At 43.9% G+C, this 27,222-nt stretch overlaps 1 protein-coding gene across 1 annotated transcript; it reads left to right on the top strand.

Annotated features, from left to right (window-relative positions):
• The first annotated feature begins 1,494 nt into the window (after nt 1–1,494).
• Nucleotides 1,495–24,958, top strand: LOC118839084 (tumor necrosis factor receptor superfamily member 14-like). The gene is made up of 8 exons (XM_036746506.1): nt 1,495–1,581; nt 5,066–5,174; nt 9,199–9,324; nt 13,425–13,577; nt 17,216–17,306; nt 19,971–20,140; nt 23,420–23,439; nt 24,726–24,958. The coding sequence occupies exons 1-8, from the start codon at nt 1,558–1,560 to the stop codon at nt 24,771–24,773; spliced, it is 741 nt and encodes a 246-aa protein (XP_036602401.1). The 5' UTR covers nt 1,495–1,557; the 3' UTR covers nt 24,774–24,958.
• Nucleotides 24,959–27,222: the final 2,264 nt, after the last annotated feature.

The raw sequence follows: 27,222 nt of genomic DNA, 5'->3' as shown, positions 1-27,222 counted from the left end.
CACATTTTGGCATTGTTTCTGCCTCCGAATTGGTCAAAACAAATCTCCTAATCCAAGGGGGACACACCCCAAAAGCAAACTCACCAGCACCCCATGTGAGCGTAAGGACAGTGGGGTTTGCCCTGGACCAGTACTCAGATGAGCACATTTCCGGGTGTAAGCCCAGAGAACAGTGTGGAAGCAGCTGGTCAAAGGTCGGTCACAGCCTACACTGAGGGCGAAATTCCCCCTTTTAACATGAAGAAAATTCAGGAGCAGGTTGTCTTTGCCCTCAACATCACTGAATAAGAGGATTTGTAAAGAAGCATCTGAGGTCCCTCTGAAGAGGCCAGTCCCCACAGAGGAGAGTGGCCCATTCTCACTGAGGCTGCTCCTCTTGGGAAGAGGAGACACAAGTGGTCACTTGGGGCAGGCGGGCAGCTGAGGGCCCTCCCTCCTTACATCCCTCCTGGCCTTAGGTCCCCCATGAGAAAGGACACAAAAGCTTGACTCTGGCTGCACACAGTCCCTTTCCTTGCTCTCAGACCAGACCTTTGGATAACTGTGTTCAGTTCTGGGCCCCATGGTTCAGGAAGGACATTGATAAGCTAAAAGGTGACCAGAAGGGAGCAGCCTGAGTGGGAAGGGGCCTCAAGGTCATGATACCCTAGATAGGCAGGTGGAAGGAACTGGGGAGGTTTAGTCTGGAAAGGGAAAAGGCTGCTGTTAAATGGCAGAAAAATTAGATAATGATAGGTAGGAGTGGCCAGTTGGGCTAGAGGTCAGGAAACAAATAAACAAACAACTCTCTCAGGACATTCCAAAGTGGAAGAAGTCACTCTACGTGGGGCTAAGCTTCCCCTCACTGGGGAAGCTGTCTGACCTTGGGCAGCCATTTACCCTGCTGGGGCCTCGGTTTCCTAACCTGTAAAAGGAGGCGGTTGGTGCACTTGATAGGTCTATTGCAGTGGGGATTCTTCTGGAGGCTGGGCTGGACTAGGTGGCTTCTGTGGGCCTTTCTGACTGAAATTCTGTGACTCTGTCAGCCCTATTTTTGTTGTTCAGTCATTTCTTAGCCCTCTGAATTTTTGTGACTGATTCCATTTGAGGTTTTCTTGGCAGAGAGACTGGAGCAGTTTGCCATTTTTTTCTCCAGCTCATTTTACAAATGTGGAAACTGAGACAAACAGGGTTCAGTGACTTGCCCAGGGTCACACAGCTAGTTCCTGTCTGAGGCTGAATTTAAACTCAGGTCTTCCTGACTTCAGGCCTGGAGCTCTATCCATACCACCTCCTGCCCTTATACACAGCCTCCTCCCCCACCCCCTTGCTCTGCCCCCAGACATATTTTGAAGCTTCTGATCATCACCAGCTTGTTTCTCCTTTACAAATTAGTTTATCAGTAATGGCCACACCCAAAGCTGGACAGGGCTGTCCATTTCTGAGAACACTTTGTTTTGCCACATTTGCATATTATTTATTTATCCAGTCATCGTCTTCAAAGACATTAGTCAAAGAACAAAACAGGATACAACATGTTCTCTGGAGCTGGGGACTGCCAGACTGAGATACATAGTGATGGTGAACAGAGGCTACTTGATGGTAAGAATCTAGTTGTGGGAGCAACTGGACAGGGACTGCCTTTCCCTCCCCCCCCCCCCACCCCACCAAAGGAGAGGAGGAGGGACAGCTGTGGCCTCAGCTCCAGAAGGCAGGGGGGAGGATTCAGAGAAAGATACGGAGCCAGCTGGGGAGCCTCTCCCTGTTTTCCTCCCTAATTCTCATTCTGACTCTTCTCGGCTCCCTCCTCCTCATCTCCTCACCCAGTCTTTCCCTTCTATTCCCCTCTTTCTAATTCCGTGACACCCTGTACCCTCTTGCCTCATTCCTTCCCCCCAGTCCCCACCCACCCTCTCCATGCCCCTAGACTGGACACAAAAGTATCCAAAGTCCAAAGTCCTCTTGAATTCAGTGATAGTTGGAAGGGGAGAAGACTAGAGGAGAGTTAGATACTATATTGTGTGGTAGGGAGAGAACAGGAAGGGATCTCTGAGACTAGGGGGCCAACCACTTCCTGCAGTTGTTGTTCAGTCATTTTTCAGTCATGTCCAGCTCTCCATGACCCCATTTGGAGTTTTCTTGGCAGAGATCCTAGAGCGGTTTGCCATTTCCTTTTCCAGCTCATTTTAGAGATGAGGAAACTGAAACAAACAGGGTTAAGTGACTTGCTCAGGATCACACAGCTAGTAAATTGTATGAGGCTAGATTTGAACTCGTCTTCCTCACTCCAGGACTGATCTATCCACTGAACTCCTTACATTTTACAGATGAGGAAACTAAGGCCCAGAAAAGCTAAGTAAATTGTTTGAGGTCACTCAGGTAGTAAAAGCAGAAGTGACAGAATGTGGCTCAAAGGGGTGGTTGTCTCTTATAGCCCCCTAGCCATCTTCTCCTTCTGCATTATCTCTCCCTCCCCCTTTCTCGACCCCTTTCCTTGTTAGTTGGTTTTAAGGTCTGGGTACAGAAATAGAGAGGGATGACTGTGGAAGTGAAGATAAATTAAAAACTGGACATGGGATTGGGACTGGACTTCAGAGTTCATTGGTGCAGGGCACTCTCCCAGAAGAAGGAAATCTCTCTGCTAATGCAGGTTGGCATCTTCTGTACAGTCTAGAACCTTAGAGGGCTGCCAAGGGCATTGAGAGGTTGCAAGATTTGTCCAGGGTCACACTGTCAGGAAGAGTGTTTATCTGACACCCAATGTCCTCCACAGAAGCAATGTGCTGCGCAGAAAGTAGGGCTCAAATTCAGGAAGACTATGGGTCAAGTCTTGGGACACACTGCCACATGTACTTGTATACACACACACACACACACACACACACACACACATATATATATATATATATGTATATGGAAAGAGAGAAGAGAGAGAGAGAGAGAGGAAGAGGAATATAATGGGAAATAATGATGTAAAATAAACCAGATCAATAATATTTATTCTATATTTAAAAATATGAAAGTTAGATACTGCATTAAACAGATCCTTGGGCCACAAGGATAGCCCACCTTGTCTGTGTTCTCTGCTTCACAAGCTGGGTTCCGGTTTCCTGGCCCCCTGTCCATTTTTGGAGGCCCCAATGTCCCCATCTATAAAACAGGAGAGGTGCACTAGGGTATCTCAGAGGTTTCTCATAATTCTAGAGCTAGGATGCGGGGTCTGCTCTCTTTGGATTGTGGAGGAAGAGGGGATGACCCTGATTCAGGCCCCAGCTTGTCTGACCTGACTCTGCTGGGCTTGGTCCCCGCAGCTTCCCCTCCACACTGCCCCATACTTGTCAGCTAGAAGGAACCAGAGGCAGCACATGATGCTTCAGGGCCTTGATTGACAGCACTGAGGTTCTCAGACATGGAACCAGGGCAGCAGGAAGAGCAGTGGTTTGGCAGGCAGAGGCCCCAGATGGAGAAGTCTGTCTTCTTCTCTGCGGGACCTTGGACAGCTCACCTTACCTCCCTCCTCCCCCACTTAGAGTGTGAGCCCTCTGAGAGCAGGGACCATCCTTGCCTTTCTTTCTGTCCCCAGGCCTCATCCGGATGCCTGGCACTGTTGTTGTATTAGTCATTTTCAGGTGTGTTCAACTCTCTGTGACCCCATTTGGGGTTTTCTTGGCAAAGATACTGGAATGGTTTGCCATTTCCTTCTCCAGCTCATGTTACAGATGAGGAAACTGAGGCAGCCAGGGTTAAGTGACTTGCCCAGGGTCACTCAGCCAGGAAGTATCTGAGACCATCACTGAACTCACGTGTTCTTGACAGCAGACCTGGTACTCTATTTACTATGCCACCTACTGCCCAATTGACACACAGTAGGTGCCGGGCAGGCAGGGCTCCTTGAAAAACAATGTATTTTTTAAAATCTGTCTTTTCTTTTTGAGTGGGGCGGGGAAGGCAGGGCAATTGAGGTTAAGTGACTTGCCCAAGATCACACAGCTAGGAAATGTGTCAAGTGTCTGAGGTCGAATTTGATCTCAGGTTCTCCTGACTCCAGGGCTGGTGCTCTACTCACTGCGCCACCTAGCTGCCCGAAAACAATGTTTTTTAACATATAAAATAAAGGAAAGAAGAAAACAAAGATTGATTAACTCCCTAGTTTGTGCCAAACTCTGTGCCTTTAAGCACTTTATCTCTTTCATCTTCATTCCTGCCGATCCCTTCCCCACCCTCTTGGAGATAAACACCTGTTATCAGTTGTAAGTAGAACACATTTGATAAGCAACCAGGCCATGCCAGGCAATGATTCCCCTCCAGAGCCCTTGGCAGGGCTTTTCTCTCCCTTGTACCTTCTCCATGGACTCTCAGGCTCTGATCAGGCTTGTGGGAGACAATTCTCCAGCATCCCTTGGAGAGGGGCAGAGTGGATGGAGTCAGAAAGACCTGAATTTGAATCCTGCCTCACACATTTACTAGGTTAACCTTCCAGCCTTGGTTTCCCTACTTGTGAAAGGGGTACAATAACAGCACCTCCTTCACAGAGTTGTTGTGAGACTCAAATGGAAAGTGTGTGAAGCTCTCTGGAAACCTTGAAAGGGCTGCATTAAGTGAGAATTAATCATGATTAAAATGACATCATATCTGCACCATGCACCCTCCTCCTGCCTCCCCCCAAGCCTTCCCAGGCTGGTGCTTTTTAAAGATACAGACTGGTCAGACTCCTTTTCTTGGAGATTAAATCACGAGATCTGGGGTATCAAGAGCTGGAAGGGATCTTTGAGGCCTTCAAGTCCAATCTCCTTCTTTTACAGATGAAGAAACTGAAACCGAGAAAGATTAAATGACTTGTCCAGGGCAGCACAGTAAGTGCCTGAGGTAGTATTCTAACTCAAGTCTTCTGGCTCCCAGTCCTGGGCTTTCTCCAGCACATTGTGCTGTCTCTTAACCCCCTTATTTTACAGATGGGGAAACCGAGGCCCCCGAGAGGGTAAATGGCTAGCCCAAGGTCATGTAGCCTGTGAGTGACAAGGTCAGGATTAGAACCCAGTTTTCCTGATACCCTGGATCATGCTTTCTCCTTTTTTCCTTTCCCAAGATCTTCAGCATGTTTACGATGGCTCAGCTCATCCCCTTCAAAAAGGCTCTGGAGTGTATGGTGGCAGAGTATGAGGTGGATGGGCAGTGCTGCCCCACCTGCCGTGCAGGTAAGTCAGAGAGTTTCTTTCTTTAGGACAAATCGCTCTCTTCCTCTCTTCCTGCCTGTTCCAGGCTCTTTTCCTTTCTTCAAGTATCCATTTGAATTCTAGAAACAGAGAATCTCAGAGATTAGGGTGACCATAGAGGGCATTTCAGAGCTTAGAGGGATGGTGAAGGGCATCTCAGAACTTAGAGGGACCATGGGGGCATCTCAGAGCTTAGAGGGACCATGGAGTCTGTCTCAGAGCTTAGCAGAATGATGGAGGGACACCTAGCCTGATCTTTTTCCTAACATAAGAATCTCTTCTTTAATACTTTATGGAATGGGGTGCTTACTGATGAGGTTAAGGAACCATGTGTTTTAGGGGTGCTCAAGACCCCAAAATACCAACACGCGGGTTCTTGCTCGAATGAATTTGAGTCAAGCCTTCTTACAGCCAAAGAAAAATAAAGTTTATTAAAGGTTCGCCATATTGGGTTGTCTTAAGAAATCTCACCCTTTGTGACACTCATTTTCACAAACAAGCCAGATTCCATCTGAGGTAGATTGAATCTGAGCCCCTTCATGGAGGCAAGATGAAACTTACATACAGAAAGACTGTGGGAGGGATCTAGTCTGGTCCTGGTGTGATGGGAGGAGGGGTTCAGGGAGGGTCTTGAGGAGGAGTCTAAGGATGAGCTTGATGGGACTGGGGTAACTAGAGGTCAGACTCCAGGAATGGGATTAAGGGTGGGAAGTAGCTGAAGGCTACCTGGAGATAATAGACAATGCAGGGCTAGGCTAGTTTAAGGGTAACAGATTTAGGCACAGGCACATTGATAGGATCAAGGGTGGGAAGTAGCCAGTTCTTGGTGGGCTGGGCTGGGTTAAGAGTAATCTAACCTAGAGATTTGGGCCTAGCAATGAGGAAAGGCTTATGGCCTCAGGCAAATGCCTCTATCTAGAGGGAAGATTCAAGGAGAGTTCAAGGGGTTCCCACAGTCTAAACTCCATCACTTACTACCTTATAAGGCAGCTATTTTTATTGATGGACTGGATGCATTTAGTCAACCAGCAGGCTTTTATGTAGTCTCTTGCATGCAGAGCCTAGAGTTAGGTTGTCTAAGTCTATAAAGGGTTTAAGGCAGGACTGTCTGGTCTGGAAGGAGAACAGCTGGGTGGTCATTGAAATAAGAGAGGGAAAAGGGAGAATAGGGCACATCTCTGATTTCCTCTGCCTTCTCCATGGAGTTCAGAACCAAGTGGGACATAGAACACTTATTCAGCAAATGCTGATGCTGGAGAGACTTGTCTAGATCCCCGATTCCACTGAACTCTACATAATTCCCTATTCCTGGCCCTTGGACCCTGCATGCCATGCCCGCGTCTGTGCATTTATCTGCATTAAGAGGGGTCCCTTATGTTTGGAATCCCTTCCATACCTCAGCTCTGTGGAACTCCTGAATGCCTTCCCTTCAACAGACAGCTCAGATACCACCTGTCCAGAGGATCTTTTCTGATTCTCTCTTTTTTTAAAAAAAAATAGTATTTATTTATTTTTTACATTAATTAAAATTTTTTTTGAGTTCCAAATTCTCTCCCTTCCTCCAACCCCTCTCTCACCCATTGAGAAGGGACACAATATGATACTAATTATACATGTGATGTCACAGAAATGATATTTCTGTATGAGGCATGTTGCAAAAAAAAGCCAGAAAAAGAAAATGAAATAATTTTGCTTCATTTTGCACTCAGGATTCAGCTGATTTTCTCTTTCTCTGTCTCTTCACCATCTCTTTATCTTTCTGTCTCTCCTTATCTCTGTCTTGGTCTCCTCTCCCCTCTTCCCCACCCCTCTATGTATTTAGTATGAATTTGCCTTTATTTATCTCTGTGCATATTACATTTCTCTGATAGAATGTAATCTCCTTGGGGGCAGAGATTTTTTCTAGTTTTTTGTATTTTTATCCCCAAGTCAATCTGGTACCCTGTACATTTGTTGTAGTTCAGTGTCTGGCTCTTCATAATCTCTTCCAGGGTTTTCATGGCTAAGATACTGGAGAGATTTGCTATTTTTTTTCAGATCATTTTAACAGATGTAGAAAATGAGGCAAACAAGGCTAAGTGACTTGCCCAGGGTCACATGGCTAACAAGTGTCTGAGGCTAGATTAGAACTCAGGTCCTCCTAATTTCAGGCTGGGTGCACTATCCACTGTTCTACCTAGCTGCTCAGATGAAGCCTTGCAGATACAGAATGCTTAAGAAGTTTCTGTTGTATTTCATTGCTTGCTGTGTCCTTAGGAATGTTATTCTGGATAGTCTAAAGAACCCAAACTTTGATTCTGTCTCTTGTGTCTCCACCTTCACCTCTGTTAACCCCCCATCTGTGTTTTCCCTGTTCCTACATGGCAGTGACCATCAAGGCCAGCCTAGATGGGGCCCAAGATTCTGGACCTGTCTTGGTTTAAATTTACTGCACATAAGAGTGGGATGGGATCTTAGGGACCAGTTTGACTCCTGGAGCTCCCTCTTACTACCTGTGTGACCTTGGGCCAGTCATTTAGTTTCCACATCTATGAAACAAGAGGGTAGGCTAGGTGACTTCTAACCTTCTGTGTTCTAAAGTTGTCTTCCTGTCTCTGAATCGTATGTTCTGAGGTCCCTCCTAGATCTGACATTCTATGTTCTTAGCTCTGACATTTCAGGTTCTAGGGACTCTCCCAGCTCTGACATTAAGGCTCATTCCCACTTTGACTGTCTATATTCTGAGATCCTTCCTACCTCTAACATTCTCTGTTCTAAGAGCCATCCCATCCCTAACAATTTGTGTTCTAGGACTGCCCTTCCAACTTTAAATCCTATGTTCTGAGGTCCCTTCTGTCTCTGTCATTCTATGTCTTAGAGTTCTTTTTAATTCTGACATTCTAAGTGTTTGTCCTGAAGTCCCTCTCAGTTTTGACAGTTTGGGTTCTAAGGATCTGAGGGTTGGGTTATGGATGTGTACTATCCTAATTTTTATAATAAACCATAGTAAAGCATCCTAAGTTTCATGGTGGCCTTGGTAGCCTCCTAGGTCTGGACTAGGGTGTGCATATGGCAGTGTCAGGGTGGAAATGTTGAGGGAAGAAACCCAGGGATTCAGGAACCCTGAAACTAAAGTTCCCAAGGCAAAGTCTCCTGGAATGAATTTATGGACCCAAGCAATCTTTAAGTCAAGTTGGCAAAGGTTTATTGTTATGCTTTACAGCGGGCAAGAGTTCTTAGGGAACCTGCAATCTAAAAGGGGACACAGGTATATCTTACATAGGGCATTTTGGGGTGAAACATGTGCCAAGTATCTTGATTAGTTGTTTTGGGGTGGGATTAGAGAGTGGTTAAAGAGTGGTTAAGGAGTGGTTAGTTCTTAAAGGAACATGAACATTCAGTATCTACTGCACAGGCGTTTTACCCAGAGTTCACTGTGATATAGCCCAAGGGGGTGCTATGAGGAGGTGCGGTTTTGACTGTGAAATGGCACTAAGTCAATTAATGGTCAGGGCTGACTGGAAATATCCAGGTTGCTTCCATTAAATGTCTTGTTATACAAGATGAATGTAAGGGAATATACATTTGATTATGTCTAGGATACATATCAGTAAGGTCAGTAAGCAGTAAATATCATTGTGGTCCAATGCACAGCCAATTAGCAATACACAGGGAGTAGGACCAATAAATTCTATAGGTGGGCACAGCTACCTACTGTGTCAGGAGGAGACATAAGTGTTTTTCTAAGACATGCTCCCCTTGAACTGGAGAGGAACTGCCTGAGACAGTATTTTGAGACTAGGGAGAGATGTGATTTTAGAACTGGATGTGGTTTTGGAATTGGGGTCCAGGCACAGGCACCCAAACAGAGGCTAAGGAGAGATGTGATGTTAAAATTAGGGTCCAAGCACAAGCACACAAGCACCCCTATCAATACTGGGGGGGGGAGAGTGGGGCTGGAAAGGAGTGGCTTCTGCAGGGAGGAATCTGTACCTTGTTCTTGATGCTGACTCTTTGATACCATTAGGTTACAGGGTAAATGAGACATGCACTATAATGACAGGCACCACGTGTGTGGCTTGTGATCCTGGGACCTACACTGCACACCAGAGTGGCCTGAAGGAGTGTCTCCAGTGTAAAGTCTGTGACTCTGGTAAGAAGCTCTTTAGCAGCTTTGAGCTCACCTAGGATCCTGGGTCTAACCCAAAGCCTGCTCTCTCCTGGACTCTGACCTGAGTCCTCTGGTTCCCTGGGAAGGGGGGGTGGGGCTGGAGCCAGAGATAGTCATCAGTCTTGGACCTCCTCAGACAAGATGGGGCAGGGGGGAGTTGACAACCCAGAGAGCAGGAGCTGGACCAGGTTTGGAGGAGAGGTAGTGAGAGCACTGTGCTGGCAGGTGAGAGACTTGGGCTCCATTCCAGGCTTTTCCATGTGACCTTAGACAAGTCATGCCCATTCTTTGCACCTCAGTTTGTCTCTATAGCATGAGGGGCTTGGGCTAGCTCCTAAGGTTCTAAGGCATCTGAAACGCACGATCTTTTATTCACACTCTCTCACACAACCCTAGGACACAGACTATCCAAGCTGGAAGGAACCTCAGAACAGAGAACTTGAATGTTGAGGATTCTGAAGGGGGCAATCAGCAGAGCTGGTCCTCAGGAACTTGTGAAAGAGACTCAGTTAGTCCCTAGGGCTCTACTAGCTCCTTAAATGTGCCTGTCTACACCTTCCCGACATTTGGCCATTGGAGTAGAAGGGCTGTCTCCTGACTACCCCAAACTTCTCCCTTTAACCCCCAGATAGACTTGTCCTCCCCAGTTGTGCTCCAGCATTTCTAATTACCTCTTCATCCTTTTGCTATCTTCTGATGATTCCCCTTCCCGCAGCTGCCTGCCAAGGAAGAGTTATGCTCAGCAATTAATTCACACTAGATTGTGGATGACTGCTGATGTTGCCCTTTCTCAGGGTATTTAAAAAGTAAGTTTTTGTTCACTTAAAGGAATGAATTTCTAAAGGTAAATTTTCACCCATAGTGATAGGAGAATGGTTTTCGAGAACAAAGGACAAGTCCTCCCCACGATCCTACCCCACTTTACCCTTGAAGCCCAGGTGGGTCAGGGCTACATTAGGCTGGAGAAGGGGGAGAGTATCCATGTTGGTGGGAAGATGGGAGAAAGGGGAGGCAGGTGAATGCTGGTGGTGAAGCTGACCCTGCTGCCCACCTCATCCACTTTGACTTTAGTATTCTGGGATTTGGACTTCCCTATTTAAATAGGCTGTTTTGCCTAACTGGGAGATCTTCTTAAGCATGTCAAATTTCTTGACAAGAAAAATTGCTGGGAACTCTCCTTGTTCTTGCTCCCCCATTTCCCTTTTCTTCTCCCCCAGGGACTGTCCACCTGCCCCCTCAGGGCCTCTCCCTTCCCTAGCCCCTATGGAAGGGATCATAACATAACAGATTCAGAAAGGACCATAGAGGTCATCTCATCCAGGACCCTCATTTTATTAAAGAAACTGACCCCAGAGAAGTTGTATCTGTCCAAAGTCACAAGGCAACAAATAGCAGAGTCAGGATTTGAACTCAGGTCTCATGACTGCAAGTTAAGAACTGGCTCACGGCTTTTCATCTATCCCTCCTCCAGTCTCAGACACAACTCTCTTTTGAGTTGGGAAAGGTTTTACCTCCAATAGTGACACCAGGTGATGCACTGGGAAGAGTCCTAGGTGACAGTAACAGCATCTACCTCTCAGGGTTGTTGTAAAGATCAAATGAAATAATGTTTGTAAAGTACTCAGCACAGGGCCTGGTACATGACAGGGAGGCACCAAATCAATGCTTGTTCCCTTCTCTCTTCCCCTTTCTCCTTGCCACCCCTCACTGACTCTGAGTGACCGTGAGAAAGTCATTTTCCCAACTTGGTCCTCAGTGGTTGTATCTGTATGATGGGTGCAGGTAACAACCTTTGCCCTCCTGGAAGGGCTGTTAGACTGGCCTGAGATTGTGATGACCCCAAGGCTAAGGCAAAACCTGGTGGTTTGGCATAGCCAGGCAAACACGTTGGTTGTGAGCATCCAACTCAGAAATTTCAATCTGTAGAGGTGGAGTGAGCCTCTCGCTCACAGAAGGGTAAATCACGGGCCCCAGTTTCCTCAGCCTGTACATCCCTGTAGCTAACCAATGCATTTCCTTTCTTCTTCAGCCCTGTAGTATTCAATTTATTCACAGCTCCATTCTTCCTGAATGGCTTCTCTGACCCCCCTTGTGTTACCTGTAGAAGTCCCTAAGAGTTCAGACTTTGGAGAGGAAATCAGACTTGCACTTGGGTACTCAACTAGTTGGGGGGTGGGCTGAAGCTGGAGGTGGAGATACCCAGGACTGTTGTCAGTCTCAGCTGCATCTCCCATGAAGCCACCTGTCCCTGACAGGGTTCCCTTCTTTCCCAGGACAGGTTATCAGGGAATAGGAGAGGTAAAGCCTGCATTAATGTCCCTCATCATGATAGTGGAGGTACCAGGAATACTTTCTCTGCTCTTCCCCTACCCTCCACCCACCTGCCACTTCTGCTTCTGCTGGTTTTGTTAGACCAGGGGTAGCAGCTTCCCCAACCCTTGAGGACGGCCTTGGGGAAGCATTCACTGTTTCCACTTCTAGGTTCAGAATTCAGCTCTGTGCAACTCAGAGACTGGCCTGGCTGGGGAGTGCCTCTCCCAAGCCCAGCTCTCCACATTATGCCTTTACTACTCTTAGTCCCAGCACACAGAATCAGCCAGGGAACCCTTGAGGGGCAGATTCATAGGATCATGGGATTTATAAGCTGAGAGGGCACTTGGAGGTCATCCTACCTTGGTCTTTTTCTGCTTCTGTGACTGTGGGCAAATTACTTCCCTGGACTTCGGTGCCTTCAACTATAAAAGAAAGACATTGGACTTATTGTTACCTAAAGCTCTTTCTAGTCCTGCATTCTATGATGTAGGTCAACTGCTTCCTTCTGCAGAGGAAATTAAGGCAAAATCAGTTAGTCAACAGCATTCATTAAGGATCTGCTGTATGCCAGGCTCCAGACTGAGTGCTGAGAAGGAAGGAAGGATGGGTGAGAGGAAGAGAAGGAAAGAAAGAAGAAAGAAAAGAAGCAAGGAAATAATTATTTATTAAGGGCCTACTATGTGCCTGGCACTGTGCTACATGCCAGGGATATGCAGAAAGGCCAAAGGCATTATATCTTCACTAAAGAAAAGTGACCTATGAGACTGTGCAGGTAGAATGTTGGTTCCTTGAGGGGAGGAATGGTTCCATCTTTGTCTTTGTAGCCCATCCTCAGCACAAGGCTTTGTACTTTCTTCTTTTGCTTTTTAGAGCAATATGGTGGGGTCTCCAGACCTGTGATTTTACTTGCCTAGGGAAGAATATTCCTTCCATCAAGGCATGTGGGCACCTTGTCTGCAGCTATAAGTGTTAAAAGAGCCTAGAACAACCTGTACAGCTTCCCTCAGTCACAAAGGATCTGGGACAGCACTTGAGCCCAAAGCTGGATGGGCTACCTCAGGGTGCTCCCTCCCTGGACCCTTCTCAGCAAAGGCTAGGTGACCTTTGGTTGGGAATGGTATGGAAGGAATTCTTGTTTACAAATGAGTCGAACTAGATGCCTCTAAGATTTTTGCTGACCTCCAGGATCTTCTAGTCTAGGTGAGGATAAAAGACACAGTCAGCCCTCATGGTCTTGTGGAATGGGCTGTCATCAGAGGCCATGGATCTCCCCTCCCCAGTCCTCCTGGACTCCTCACTCTCTCTTATCTTCCATATCCAATCCAGGGACAAAGCTTGTTGAATTCACCTTTTGCAGCATCTCATGATTATACCCCTTCTCTCCCCTGACACTGCCTCCTCGTGCTGCAGACCCTCTTCACCTCACACTTGGGTTATTCCAATAGATGCTCCATCCTCCCCTCCACCTCATGGTTTCCCTGACTTCCTTCAAATCCTAGCTGAAGTCCCCCCTCCTCCAGGAAGCCAATCCCTTCCCCCTTAGGTCTTGTGCCTTTCCTCTCTAGCTCATCTCCAGTTTATCCTGTATGGATCTCGTTTGTACATACATGTTTGCATGCTGTCATTCCCATTAGACTGTGAACTCCTTGGGAACAGGGACTGTCATTTGCCTTTCTTTGTAACATGTGCCTGGAACATAGTAGGTCCAGAATAAATGTTGATTTGCTGACTGACCTAATGTCTTCTTTTCCCTCTGTTCTTTCTTTCAGAATCTGGCTTGGTGACCAGAAGGGAATGTTCATCTACATCCAACACTGTGTGTGGCTGCTCTCCAGGCTATTTCTGCACTGGCATGAAAAATGACTGTGAGATGTGTGTGCGTCACCAAGTCTGCATCCCTGGACAATATGTTAAGTCTAGAGGTGAGCCTGTTCCATCTCTGTCAACCCAGGGACCCAGAACTATTGTGGCTTCAGGCTGCTGTGCTGGAAACCTAAGACATTTCTAGCCCTTCCTCAGTTCCAGATGCCTCCCTGGAGGCATTTGTGGTACAGTGAGAAGATGGTTGGATCTGCTGTGACAGAGCTTGGGTCCAAACCCCAGCTTTGCCCTCACTGTCCTTGTGTTCCTGAGGTTACACAACCTCTTTGACCTTCAGTTTTCCTCATCTGTAAAATGAGGGGGTTAGACAATATGACCTCTTAGATCTCTTCCAGAAGGAAATTTATGAGTCCATGATCATGAAGTCTGGTTTCAGGTCCCCTGTCTAATCTACATGGACCTCAGACAGCCTGGGGCAAATCTGGAATTAGGCAAAGCTGGGAAAAGTCAACCAAAGCCTCCTCACTGGTATCTTCTTCCAACGTGCTTAGGTGGCACAAAGTAACTCTGAATATTTGTTTGTTTTGTCTTTTTAATGAAATATTTTTTAATTGACAGAACTCTATTTTCTCTCCTTCTCGCCTTTCCTCCCCAACTGGAATAGAAAAAGAAAAAGAAAAACAAAAACCTTCATAGCAAAATTTAAGTGTAGTCAAACAAAGCACATTCATGCACTGGCCATTTCCAAAGAGAATACATGTCTCCATCTGCATCCTGAGTCCATCACCTCTCCATCAGGATGTGGGTAGCATGTTGAAACATGAGTCCTCTGGAAGTGTGGTTGGTTATTCCACTGATCTGAGTTCTGGAGTCTTTCTAAGTTGTTTGCCTTTACAATGTTATTGTTACTGTATAAACTGTTCTCCTGGTTCTGCTCACTTCACTCTACATTAATTCATACAGGTTTTCCCACGTTTCACTTGAAATCATCCATTTCATCATTTCTTATGGCACAATAATATTTCCTTACATTCATGTACCATAATTTGTTCAGCTAGTAGTAGTATCAGTGGGGGTTAAAAGGGATTCAGAGCTTAATGGCTTTTAAGATGTAGTTGCAAATTACTTTTCTAGACTTTGTCTAGACCAATCCAAAGCTCCACTAAAAGTACATATTTAGTGTTTTTCTTTTTTGTCAACCTTCTTCATCTAATGGGTACACAGTGGAGCCTTGGAGTTGCTTTAATTTGTATTTCTTTAATTATTAGAGATTTGGATCATTTAAAAATGTGGCAATTGATAGCTTAGATTTGTTCCTTTGAAAATGTCTTACTCCTATCCTTTGACTATTTGTCATTTGGAAAATGACTCTTATTCTTAAACATTTGAATCAGTTCTGTATATATCTTGGAAATGAAACTTTTATCAGAGAAACTTGCTGCAAAGATTTTCCATATCTTCTTCCCCAGTTATCTGCTTCCCTTCTAATTTTAGCTGCATTGGTTTTGTTCATCTAAAGTCTCTTAAATTTTATATAATTGAAATTGTCCATTTTATCTTCTGTGATAATCCTTCTCCTTTATTTGGTCATAAATTCCTCCCCTATCCACAGATTTGATTGGCAATTTTATCATTGTTCATCTTCTTGGTTTCTGATGTGTCTATGGGTTCTTGAAGTTGATCCCCAAATAGTTCAAATTCTGGCAGATGCTACTGAGTTGGAGGTATAATTAGTATTATTTCAAAGAACTAAAATGGTAAGTAAACAAGCCTTTATATAGTACCTACTATGCACCAGACACTGCACTAAATGTTATTTCATTTGATCCTTACAACAGCCCTAGTTGATAGATGCTATCATTTTCCCCTTTTTGGTTTCCTGGAGAAGTTCATCAGTATTGTATGCCAGTGCCATGATGGTATGATTGCCTGGATTCTGTACGCTGGACAGTGATCTTGTGCTTTCCCACTCACCAATGAAGTGCAGCAGGGCCTTGTGCTTGCTCCCACACTTTTTAGCATAGTGTTCTCAGTAATGTCAGAAAGCTTCAACAAGGATGAAAATGGCATCTTTGTCAGCTACTGCACTAATAGTAAATTATTTAACTTGAAAAGGCTATAAGCCTAAAGTGAAGAGAGAGTTAGTGCATGATTTTTTTGTTTGCACTCAATGTTTGTTTGTGCACTCAATGCAGCCTCTGAAGCTGAGATGCGACAAGGTATGGATTGATTCTCTGCTGCTTTTGCTAAGTTTGGCCTAACAATTAACAACAAGAAAACACAGGTTCTCCACCATCCAGCACTACACCATCCATATGTGAAAAAATCAATTACAGCAAGCAAATCCTTTCTAGGGATATACACATTGATAATGAGGTTGACACATGCTTTGGCAGAGCTAGCTCAGTCTCTAGGAGGCTCTGAAGGAAAGTATGGGAGAGAAGAGGTATTAGACTGACTACCATACTGAAAGTCTACAGAGCCGTCATGCTGACCTCATTGTTGTATGCCTGTGAAACCTGGACAGTCTACCAGCACCATGCCAGGAAACTGAATGGCTTCCATTTGAATTGTCTTAAGAAGAATCTGAAGATCACCTGGCAGGATAAGGTACCAGGCACTGAGGTCCTTTCTTTAGCTAAACTGCCAAGCATTCTATTTCATTTAATTTTATTTCATTCTATTTCAGAGAACTCAACTCTCCAATGTTGTTCAAATATCAAACATAAGTTTGCCTAAAAGACAATTTTACAGACAACTCATACAGGGCAAGAGCTCACATGGAAGTTAGAAGAAGCGATACAAGACCACTCTCAAGGTCTCTCTGAAGAACTTTGATTGTGTGACATGGGAGACACTGGCACAGCACTACTCAGCATGGCACACCTGCATCAAAAGAGCTGAGCACCGTGAATGAAGCAGAATTTCAGTAGCTCAAAAGAAAGATGAGATCAGCAAATTTAGAGACATCTCCACCCTAAACGTTCATAAGGACTGTGGTAGAGCCTTCTGAGCTCATACTCGTCTGATCAGCCACAGTCAGGCACACTGTACCTTGACCCCAATATAGTGATATCATTTTGGTCCTCTTAGAGAACAAAGGATAACAACTAATCAACCATACTTTATCCTGAATCTCCAGTTCCTTTGTAGAAATGGGGGGCTATGGGTGTGGAACATTACACTTAACATTTCATTTTTTTGGATGGGTTGAGTTTGCTGAACTGTTTTCTCCTTTATAAAAGATTCCACATTATAAAAGATAGCTCTCTGGGTAAGATAAGCCTGTAAGGGGAGAACTGGAGTCAGCCTGAACTGCTCTCCCAAGAGCTGATTGTCAAATTTTTAACATGAGCATTGGCACTTCAGAAGTAGAGAAACTATAAATCAGGGATTTATTTATTGCTTTGTTAATTGCTTAGATTTAAGAAAGTGATGAGAAAATACTGATAACATTGTTAAACATAAAAAACTCATAAAAACATACCCAGTATTCAGGAAACATTGAGTATGAGCAATCACAGAGTAGGTGATGCAAAAATGAAATATCCTAAAAAATATACATTTCTTGCTACAGGCCTGGGTAATATTTCATAGAGTTGTTCCCAAGACTCTTTGAGACACAGAGCTCCCAGGGAAGGGACCAACCAATCCAGGGACACTACTCTAGCAGCCATGTTTTGTTCTGATACTATCACAATGCTCAGCACCAAATCTCCTGTGTTTCCTTCTCTTTCAGGCACAGAGAGAAGCAACACCATCTGTGAAGCATGCCAGGCAGGGACATTTTCCCCCAATGGAACCCTTGACCAGTGTCTGCCATGGACCAAGTAGGTATATTATGCTCTCTGGGACTTGGTGGTTTGTTCTTTTTCCTTGTTCATTTAAAGCGTTTTAAGCAAAAAGCCTCACCTTAACAAATAAAACAAACATTTCTGTATACAAAGCAGACCAGAAAAAAAAGAAAGAAATGTTCATGGGAGTTCAGGTAAATGTTTAACAACTAGATCTCTGCAAAATAAATGTACATGGGACATACTTTTCAGTTTACTCTGCATCATCAGCATTTTCACTGTCATTTTCTTAAGTCTAGACACTCAATGAAATGACAAATCAAGCCCTATCTTGTAGTATTTGCCAGTTTCTGAGGCATGATAGCTCATCCTGAAAGTTTAACAATTGGCTTACAGATTGAGCTGATTCCAGCCAACTCTGGATGTACAGCAAACTATGAATCCCTATTCTATATAGTATACATTTTCTTTTAGGCATAAATGAAATTCAACATGTAGCTTTCAAAGCTGTTCTGCTTTCCTCACTTCCTTCTGGTCTTCCTTCTCTTGGACAGCTCCCATGGTTATGATTTTTTTCCCTTAAACTGAACTAAAATCTGCTTTTCTGTTTCTTCTCTCCATCACCCCTGGTTCTACCCTCTGGGGCCAAGCCGAGGGATTTTACTTCTCTTCTCCTCAACATCCTTTTAAATACTTGGAGACAACCTTTGGGCCTCTCCAAGCCACCCTTCCATAGCTCCTTACATGCCTGGTTTGGAGCCCTGGTTGCTCCCTTAAATGTCATTAGTTTGGAAGATATGAATAAGTTCAAACTAACTTCGGATCACCTTGTCATTTTTCAGAGGGAAGGAGAGCCCCAGTGGTAGTGATATTAATGTAATCTTAGAGATGAGAAAGAGAAAGAGAGAGAGAGAGAGACAGAGAGAGAGAGAGAGAGAGAGAGAGAGAGAGAGAGAGACAGAGAGAGAGACAGAGAGAGAGACAGAGAGAGACAGAGAGAGAGAGAAACTTCTACCTGGAACTAAGACCCACCCACAGTGTGGGCTATCACATGACTCACAAGGAGGAAGACCAGACAACTCTAGCCTTTTCTCCCACCTGCCTTTTTCAAAGGAATATTTGAATTCCTACAAGAACAACAGCAGGAAGTTGAGGCCAGAGGTCACTTTGTTCTTCTCAGAGAGACAAGGTACTAGGCTAGAATTATATAACTATTGGTTCCTCTAAATATTGTCAGTCTAAGCTAGGGGATATGACCAGGTTCAATCTACTTACTGATAACTTTGTCTGTTTTTGGAGGAGGAAGGAAAACCCCAAGCTCTCTATCCAAAGCTTGATCCCCTTCCCACTTAATTCCAATTCCATAATGAGCACACATCACAAAAAGCAAAGAAACCAACTTATTTAAATTATAACAAAAGGGAGATCAGAGAAGATATACATAGAGAATATATGGTAAATAACTCAGCAGGATAACTCAGTTCAACCAAGAGAGGGTTCTAGGTCTCACCTAAAGGGAAACCCTCCAAGTCTCTAGTGTAGCAAGCTGGGCTGAGGACATGATGGAGGTTGCTAGCTCCTTTCATGTGTTCCCTGAGTCTTTCCTTCTGTAACCTGAATTGGGGTTGGCCTCTTCCATCTTCCCTCTTCAATCCAGAATCCAGAGGCAAATTGATGCTTGAAGAGCACCCCCTCAAAAAAAAAAGACTTGAAGCTTGAGGAGTCCTGGAAAGGACTGATCAAGGCTGGAGTCCTCCCACCAACTCTGCCAGTCAACTTCTGCAGGGCAGGGCATTCCTCTCCACCAATAAGGAGAGAGTCTCATACCAATGGGCATTGGGACAGCAGCTACAATAACAATAATAGGCATTATCTACACAACACTTTCTAGGTGTTGTCTCCTTTGATCCTCAGAAAAACACTATTATTAGCCTCCTTTTACAGATGAGGAAACTAAGGTAAATAGGGGTTATATGATTTGCTTAAGGTCACACAATTAGGAAATGTCTAGATTCTAGGCTCAGCGCTCTGTCCACTGGTGTCCACTGGACCACCTAGCTATCTATGGGTCCATGATATTTTTGAGATGATTTTTAAGCATAATTGTAAGGCATTGATTCCATTCAATTCTATTAATTCCCATCTTCCTGTTAGCTTAGGCAGTGGGAGATACGGGGCTTGCCTTGGAGTTAGGACATCTCTAATTCTGTCTTTTAGACATAGTGAGCTTCGTCTCACAGGCAGGTTACACCCTCTCATTGCCCTAGCCAGAAATCTAAGGCTCTCAATTCCTACCAATTTCTGCCATAGGGGAAAAGCATTTCTATACCAGGGAATTCCCCAAACTGATGAAATTGCAGTTCTGGACCCCTCAAAGACAAGAGAGAAAACCCCAACAACATTGTCTCATGGTTCTATTTGTCTAAATTGTTTTGGACACACTGGCTTTCCAGTTAATCCAACATGTATGCCCTCCCTCCTAGCTTTTTGTGTTCTCTACAAATTGGAGAGAGGTACACTTCTGCTTTACCTACTTCTCTCCCTCTAGCTGGGATGTTCTCCCTCTCTTTCTGTCAGCTTCTTTGGCTGCTGGGTTGCATGGCTGACTGTAACCAGGGGAGGAGTTGGGTTACTCAGTTTTGCTGGGCTGGTGGGAATGAATTCATGCTCAATGACACATATCCTCATCTGTCTTCCTAGTTGTACTGCCCAGGGTTTATCTGAAGAAATGCCAGGCACTGACACCACGGATGCATTGTGCTCATCGGAGAGTACTCTTCCATTCATGGGTTCTGTCATTGCCTTCACCATAATCATCATCTTAATCTTTGGGATGGTATTTGTTAAAGGAAACAACAATCAAAAAAGAGGTAAGCAGAGACATAAAGAGGGTGGAGAGGTGAGGTCTTTGACCTAGGACATTGAATTTAGAGGGCTCTGACGAAAGTCAGAGTCCTTTAGGGCTATAGAAAGAAGAGCTCTCAGTACCTGACTCATACATTCATTCAGTGAATCTGGAGAAATGCCAACTGGAAGGCAGAAGAGTGCTTCCCCTTGTCCCCTACCTTCCCCTTTCCTCTTCCCACCTTTCCCCACTTAACTGAGGGTGGGCTTGACCCAGGTTCAGTTTGTGGTATTTGCCCCCAAACACAGAAACCCCTAGTTATATTTCTGCGGCTAATCACTAACCTGTTAAATACACACAAAGTCAATCTATATGAGATTGCTTATCACCACAACTTTGTGAAGTGAACTTGGAAAATATTCCTTTCTCTAAAAGGAGGTGATGATTGTCTGCAGAGATAGGTATATAATAGATAATTTAAAGATAGACAGACAGACAGATAGGTAGATGGATGGATGGATGGATGGATGGATGGACGATTGACTGGATGGAAAGATGGATGAACGCGCTGAAAGATGCTGGATAGAAGCCTAGGTAGATGGAAGAATGTGACCCCGAAATATCATTATTAGGCCTGTTTCCCCGGGTGATCAGAGGAAAAGAGAAAGAACCTATATATCCTACAATATTCACAGTCGATCCTTTGTGGTGACGAAGAACTGGAGATCAAGGGGATGCCCGTCAGCTGTGGTATGGCCGAGCAAGTTGTGTCACATGGTTGTGGTGGAATAGTACTGCGCTTTAAGAAGGGTTGAGCTTGTTGATTTTAGAAACCTAAACAGCGAAAGGCTTGCATGAAATAATGGAAAGTGAAGTGAGAAGAACCAGGAGAATGTTGTGTACAGTGACAGCAATATTGTTTGAAGAATAACTGTGAAAGACCTAGTTCTTCTGAGTATTATAAATACTCAAATCAACTATAAAGGACCTATGAAGGAAGCTGCTGTCTACCTCCAGAGAAAGAACTGATGAATACAAGTACGCATAGTATTGTTTTATATATATATATATATATATATATATATATATATATATATATATATATATATATATTTATCAATCTGCATCAAATGGTGGCCTTCTCTAGTGCAGGGTGGGGAGGATGGAGGCAGACAGTTCGGGACTTAAAATGTAACAAAAGAAATCAATGGAATTAAATAAAAAGATAGATGGAAGGAAGGATGAATAGAGAGATGACAGAGAAAATGATGGTTGGAAGGATGATTGAATGAAAGGAGGAATGGGTGAATGGATAGCTAGCTAGATAGATGAATAATGGAGGAATAGATGATGCAAATATAGGTGGATAGACAGACATATGGATAGGTGAATAGATAGGTTATAAATAAAGCATTTATTAAGCATTTACTACATGCCAGGAAATAGACACACGTCAAGTCAACTCAAGTAGCATTTATTAAGCACCTACTATGTGCCAGGCACACAAAATAAGTCAATTTCAGCTCTTGAATTTACCTCAGGAACCATTTATCAATCTCCTACTATGTGCAGAACATTGTGCTCAGGAGCCAAGTTGAATGCAGATTTCAATTCTAAACAATATAGATTAATTAAGTTCCTCTTCGGTACAGATGCTGTACAACAGTAAAAGAATTGTCATTTTCAAAGAGCCTACTGGCTGGTGGGGGTGGTGGACTTCACCATGGCCATAGAATGGAAGACTCTATGTACAAGATATGTACAATATGCTGTTTTGGCAGGAGGGAGGAAGGAGAACACATCAAAATGAGAATTCCCCAAAGGGATGCTCTCTCTCCCTTTTGTTTTTGTATCTAGCACCTATCATGGTTTCTGGTATAGAGTAGGTGCTTAATAAAGGTTTTTACATTGATTGATGCAGTTTTTGCCCTTGTGGAACCCACAGAAACTGGAAAAATGTCTTGTAGATGTCAAACATCATTACTTTGGTAATTTCAAGCTTAGAAATGGGGTCATCCTTGATTGTTGTGGGACTTCCAGACATTGGTTATATCCCCTCTGCCTAGGTTGACTCTAGATAGAACAGAGCCATGGGAACCCTGTCCTGGGGAGTTGGGCCTGAGCATTTAGGACCATGGAGAGGGGGGATGGACTGGGGCAGAGGTGCTATGGCCAGATCCATAGAACAGGGCTCAGCAAATGATTGGTTTGTAAACTGAGTGTTTCCCTGGCCTGGGAATCAGAGGCCTACTCAGGGTGGGGTGAGAGGTACAAGTGATGGAAAATCCCAGAAGTGAGACCATTATACAGAAGGTGGGTGGCTGTGAGACCTCAGACAAGTCACTTCTCTTTCTAAGCTTCATGGGATCCCAGTGTAGTTGTGGACACAAAGATTTAGGCTAGAAATAGTGGAGAGGACTTTCAGTTAGAGAAGGAATCTGAAGCTTAGAGATATTAGGTGGCAGCTCAGTGGAGCAATGGAGAGAGCACCAAGTCTAGAGTCAGGAAGATCTGAGTTCAAATCCAGCCTCAGACATTTATTAGTTGTGCGACCCTGGGCAAGTCACTTAACCTTGTTTGCTTCAGTTTCCTCATCTCTAAGATAAACTGGAAAAGGAAATGGTAAACCACTTGAGTATCTTTGCCAAGAAAACCCCAAATAGGGTCACCAAGACTCAGATACAACTGAAATGACTGAACAACAATGACCACATGCCAGGAAACATGCTGAATTCTGAGATACAAGAACCCTCAGTCCCTGCCCTCAAGGAGCTCACATTCTAATGAGGCAGACAATGGGCAGACCACCACGTGTATGCAAGATACTTAGTGGTTAATGAGAGGTTCTCTCAGGGGGAAGGCATTTCCATTAAGGGGGACCAGGAAAGACCCCTTACAAAAGGTGGAATTTGAGCTGTCTTATATGAAGACAGAGGGGAGGGAGGAGGTGGGGGAGTGTTCCAGGCATGGGCAGCAGCTAGGGAAAAGACACTCCTTGTGTCCCTGTTGGAATATAAGATCCTCAAGAGGAGAGATTATTTTATTCTTTGTCCTTGTAACCCTAGAACTTTGCACAGTGCTTGTCCTGCAGTAGGCACTTAATAAGTGCATGTTGGTTGATTGACTGCCCAAAGTCACTGGGTGTTGTCAGAGGCATTATATGAACCCAGGTATTTTTGACTCGGGGCCCAGGGCCCTGTCCACTGCAACCCATCTCAATGTTTCTATGATTGTATTTGTCCTTTCATTACAGGTCTGAAAAATGTATCTATCCTGCTTCCTGACACTCATCTTTGCATTTCAGGGGATGACACAAGAGGAAGAGTGAGTAGCTTTTGCCAGACTTACGAACTGATCATTTGGGTTGACTAATCTGACATCTTTCTGCTAATGTTGCTGCCTAGGGGATCCCTACTCTTCTAGCTGAGAATATGCCTTCCATACACCTTTGGTCTATGACAATGAACCCTGAATGTATCTACTTGGCCAGTGATTTCTAAATCTATCCATCCATTAAATAGGAGACACCTTTCTATAAAAAACACAAGGATTCCACACACCCCATTTTAGCAAAGATGTTGATAAGAGAGGAAGGTGGCCTGGATGGTGATAGGCCTCAAATTCCTACCATACAAGAACTGAATTAAAGATGTATGTGTGTGTTTAGTCTGGATAAGGGATGGAGCAAAGGGGACACACCATAGGTGTCTTCAGGTTGTTCCTTAGAAGATGTTTTTGTTCTGTTTGGCCCCAGAGGGTAGAACCACCACCAATGGGTGGGCATCACAAAGAAGGTCATTTATGATTAGTCTGAAAGTCAGGTAAAGATTCCCAAGCATTCCTGCTGTTGTCAAGTAGCTGTTTTCTCAGGAGGGAGCCAGTTCTTCCTCATGGATGTCTTCATTTGAAGGCTGGAGAATCCATTTCTGGGGAGTTGAGAGAGAGGATTCTAGCTCAGGTTTGAGTTGGGGTCATTAGCCTCTGATGCTGGTTCCTTCTCTAAATCTATGATGGTATGATAGGGAAAAGCTGTGGGAAGCCCTGGAAGTGAGGGGTTGTGTGTAAGGTTGTGGTTTGATCTTGGATAGATCACTTTCTTTTTCTGGGTTTCAGTACTTTCCTGTGATATGTAAGGACTAGATCAGTGATTATATAGTTATCCCTTCTACATTGCAGGGTTTAGCTGTGAGGCATCCTGGTGATCTGGAAAATCTGTGTGAAATTTTTTGGCCCTCCCTTCATACCACAGAAGAAGTCTGAATTATCATAGTATTAAAATAAAAATATGTTGATATTACATAGTATTATGCATATATTTTATGCATTTCTGAGTTTCTAAACATTTTCTTTGTGGTTTGCTGACCTTCTGTGTAGCCTGTTTCTATAAAACTCTGCAAAAATTCCCAATTAATTTCTTATGCCAACCTGCAATAAACTGAAACCACAAAGGAGAAAGTTGAGATGTGGAAGGGATAACTGCAGTTAAACACACACACACACCACACACACACACACACACACACACACACACAGAAATTGGCCTAAAAGAATTTGGAACAGTCTCAAACTGGCTACTTTTTCTTCTTCATCTGTACTTTCCTATGTTTCAGGCTGAAGCATCACACCCTGAAAAGACCCTGAAAATGTTATCTCCTTGAGTCCCATGGGTCAGTTATCAACTTGCCTGTGCAGGAGACTAGATAACAAGAAGAATCAGCTCCACTAAGGGAAAGAATATCCAAGAGCCAGGACATTGGGGAACCTTGATTTTGCTCTTGGGGGTATAGTGAAACACCAAGGTCGTCATACTCTCTGTCTGTCATTGGGGACAAGCTTTGGCACTTTCCTGCTTACTTAGCTTTGTAGCCAGAAACATTCCAGATGGCAAGTGGTAGCTAGGGCAGGACAAAAGTTTCACCACTGAGATTCAATTCTGATGTCCTGTCCCAGAGTGGAGCGTGGCAGGTGAGGCAGGTGAGTTCTGAGAGGCAAGATGAGCTATGAGTATGTAACAACAATGCTACTAGCAACTGCTGTGTGGGTGTAAGTCCAAGAACACCAGCACATAGGAGAGCTTCTAGCACAGGTTGTTTGAACTGCTTTTCTGAGGAAAGCAACTTCAAGGGGTTAACAATCTCACTTTAATCAAGCATACGTATATCATTCACTTAGTTCAGGGGAAAAAGTCAGCACCCTGAACTTTAGAGCAAATACAAACAGAAATTACAAACAGAGAAAATATCAACAGACAGTCTTCTAGCTGTCTAACCAAAGCTATACAAACATAGTTACCAGAGACTGAAGCACCAAAATCTCGGTTTTCAGTGCCAGGGGGTTCCTTAATGGCAACCCAGAGTCTTCTCTGGTCAAATCACACTACCCTCTTCCAGTGAGTGAGCCCCAAGCAAGATGCTAACCTCAGAGTATATATGCCCTTTTTCAGGGCCCGAGGGCTTCACACCTCTGAAAGGCTTCACACCTCTCATGACCTAACTAGCAAAAGGATATGAGCTCTCCTACAAACAAAGGCAAGACTCAGTCAAAGGCACTTGACTGCCTTAGTGCTGAGAAGGTTTTTCCAAAAGGAAAAACAGTGAAAAATCGCACTTTGCTTGCCTTTACAGAGTATGTGCCTGGAATGAAGAGTTTGCTTTCCAAGGACAAGCATAAAGAAGGTGGCTGGCCACCTGGTGGTTTACATAAAGCTTATTTTGTATTCATTATTGATATATTTATTTTTTGTTTTTATTGTTTATTTCTTAATTCATGTCCTACTCTTTGTGACACCATTTGGGTATTTTTTTGGCAAAGTTGCTGGAGGAAGGAGGAATATACAAGTATTTGTAACTTAGAATGTGAATGGTTTTCCCATAAAATGCAAATGGATAGCAGATTAAAAATTTGAATTCAACAATATGTTGCTTTCAGAAAACATTATAAAAATGAGAGATACACACAAAAATAAAATAAAGAGCACCTATTAAATTGGCTAACATGACAGAAAAGGAAAATAATGGATGTTGAAAAAGACATGGAAAAATTGGAACACTAATGCACTGTAAGTGGAATTATGAACCAATGAAACCATTCTGGAGAGTAATTTGGAACTATACCCAAAGGACAACCAAACTGTGCATACCCTTTGATCCAGGAATACCACTACTAGGTCTGTGTCCCAAAGGGATCATACAAAAGGGAAAAAGACCCATACGTACAAACATATTGATGGCAGCTCTTTTTGTGGTGGCTAAGATTTAGAAATTGAGATGATACCCATCGACTGGGGAATCGCTAAAGAAGTTGTGGCATACGAATGTAATGGAATACTATTGTGCTATAAGAAATGATGAATAGGCAGACTTCAGAAAAACCTGGAAAGACTTACAGGAACTGATTCTTAGCGAAGTGAGCAGAACTAGGAGAACATTGTACACAGTAAGAGCAACATGGGATGATCAACTATGACTGACTTAGCTCTTCTGAGTAATGCAATGATTTAAGACAAGTCCAAAAGATTCATGATGGAAACTACTATCTACATTCAGAGAGAGGTCTGATGGAGTCTGAATGCAAATCAAAGCGTACTGTTTTCACTTTCTTTATTTTTTGTGTGTTTTTCCCCTTTTGTCCTGTTTCTTCTTTCACAGCATGACAATATGAAAATGTATTTTATATGATTGCACACATATAATCTATATCAAATTACTTACCATCTTAGGGAGGGAAGAGGGGTAGGAGAATGGGAGAAAATGTGGAACTCAAAATTTTGTTAGAAAAAATGAATGTTAAAAATTCTTTACATGCAAATATAAAATACCATTTAAAAGAAAAAAGAGAAAAAATCATATTAGCCAATGTTTTATCTATTTTTTTCATAAAACCAACTCCTACCTTTATTCATTGATCTAGCCCCAGCCCTGGGGTGGCAGTGGTGGCAGTAGCAGCGGAGGCTGCTTTTGGAGTTCTCAGCCCACAGAGGGAGGGGGGGATCAAGCAGCTGATCAGAGGGGAATTGCAGGGATCTCTTTGCTGGTGCTGAGGCAGGATTCTTTTGCTTTGCCCATGCTCGGATCTGTGTTGCAGTCCCAGGTGGTAGTCCTGGGGTGA

The sequence above is a fragment of the Trichosurus vulpecula genome, chromosome 2 (assembly GCF_011100635.1).
Source record: "Trichosurus vulpecula isolate mTriVul1 chromosome 2, mTriVul1.pri, whole genome shotgun sequence".
NCBI lineage: Eukaryota > Metazoa > Chordata > Mammalia > Diprotodontia > Phalangeridae > Trichosurus > Trichosurus vulpecula.
Note: the sequence above shows the minus strand (reverse complement) of the source record. Positions and strands in the feature narration are given on the sequence as shown.

Coding starts and splice junctions, on each gene's coding strand:
- LOC118839084 (XM_036746506.1), top strand. CDS start 1,558: ATGGTGAACAGAGGCTACTTGATG. Junction 13,578..17,215: donor ACAATATGTTAAGTCTAGAG/GTGAGCCTGTTC, acceptor CTTCTCTTTCAG/GCACAGAGAGAAGCAACACC. Junction 20,141..23,419: donor AAACAACAATCAAAAAAGAG/GTAAGCAGAGAC, acceptor TTTGCATTTCAG/GGGATGACACAAGAGGAAGA.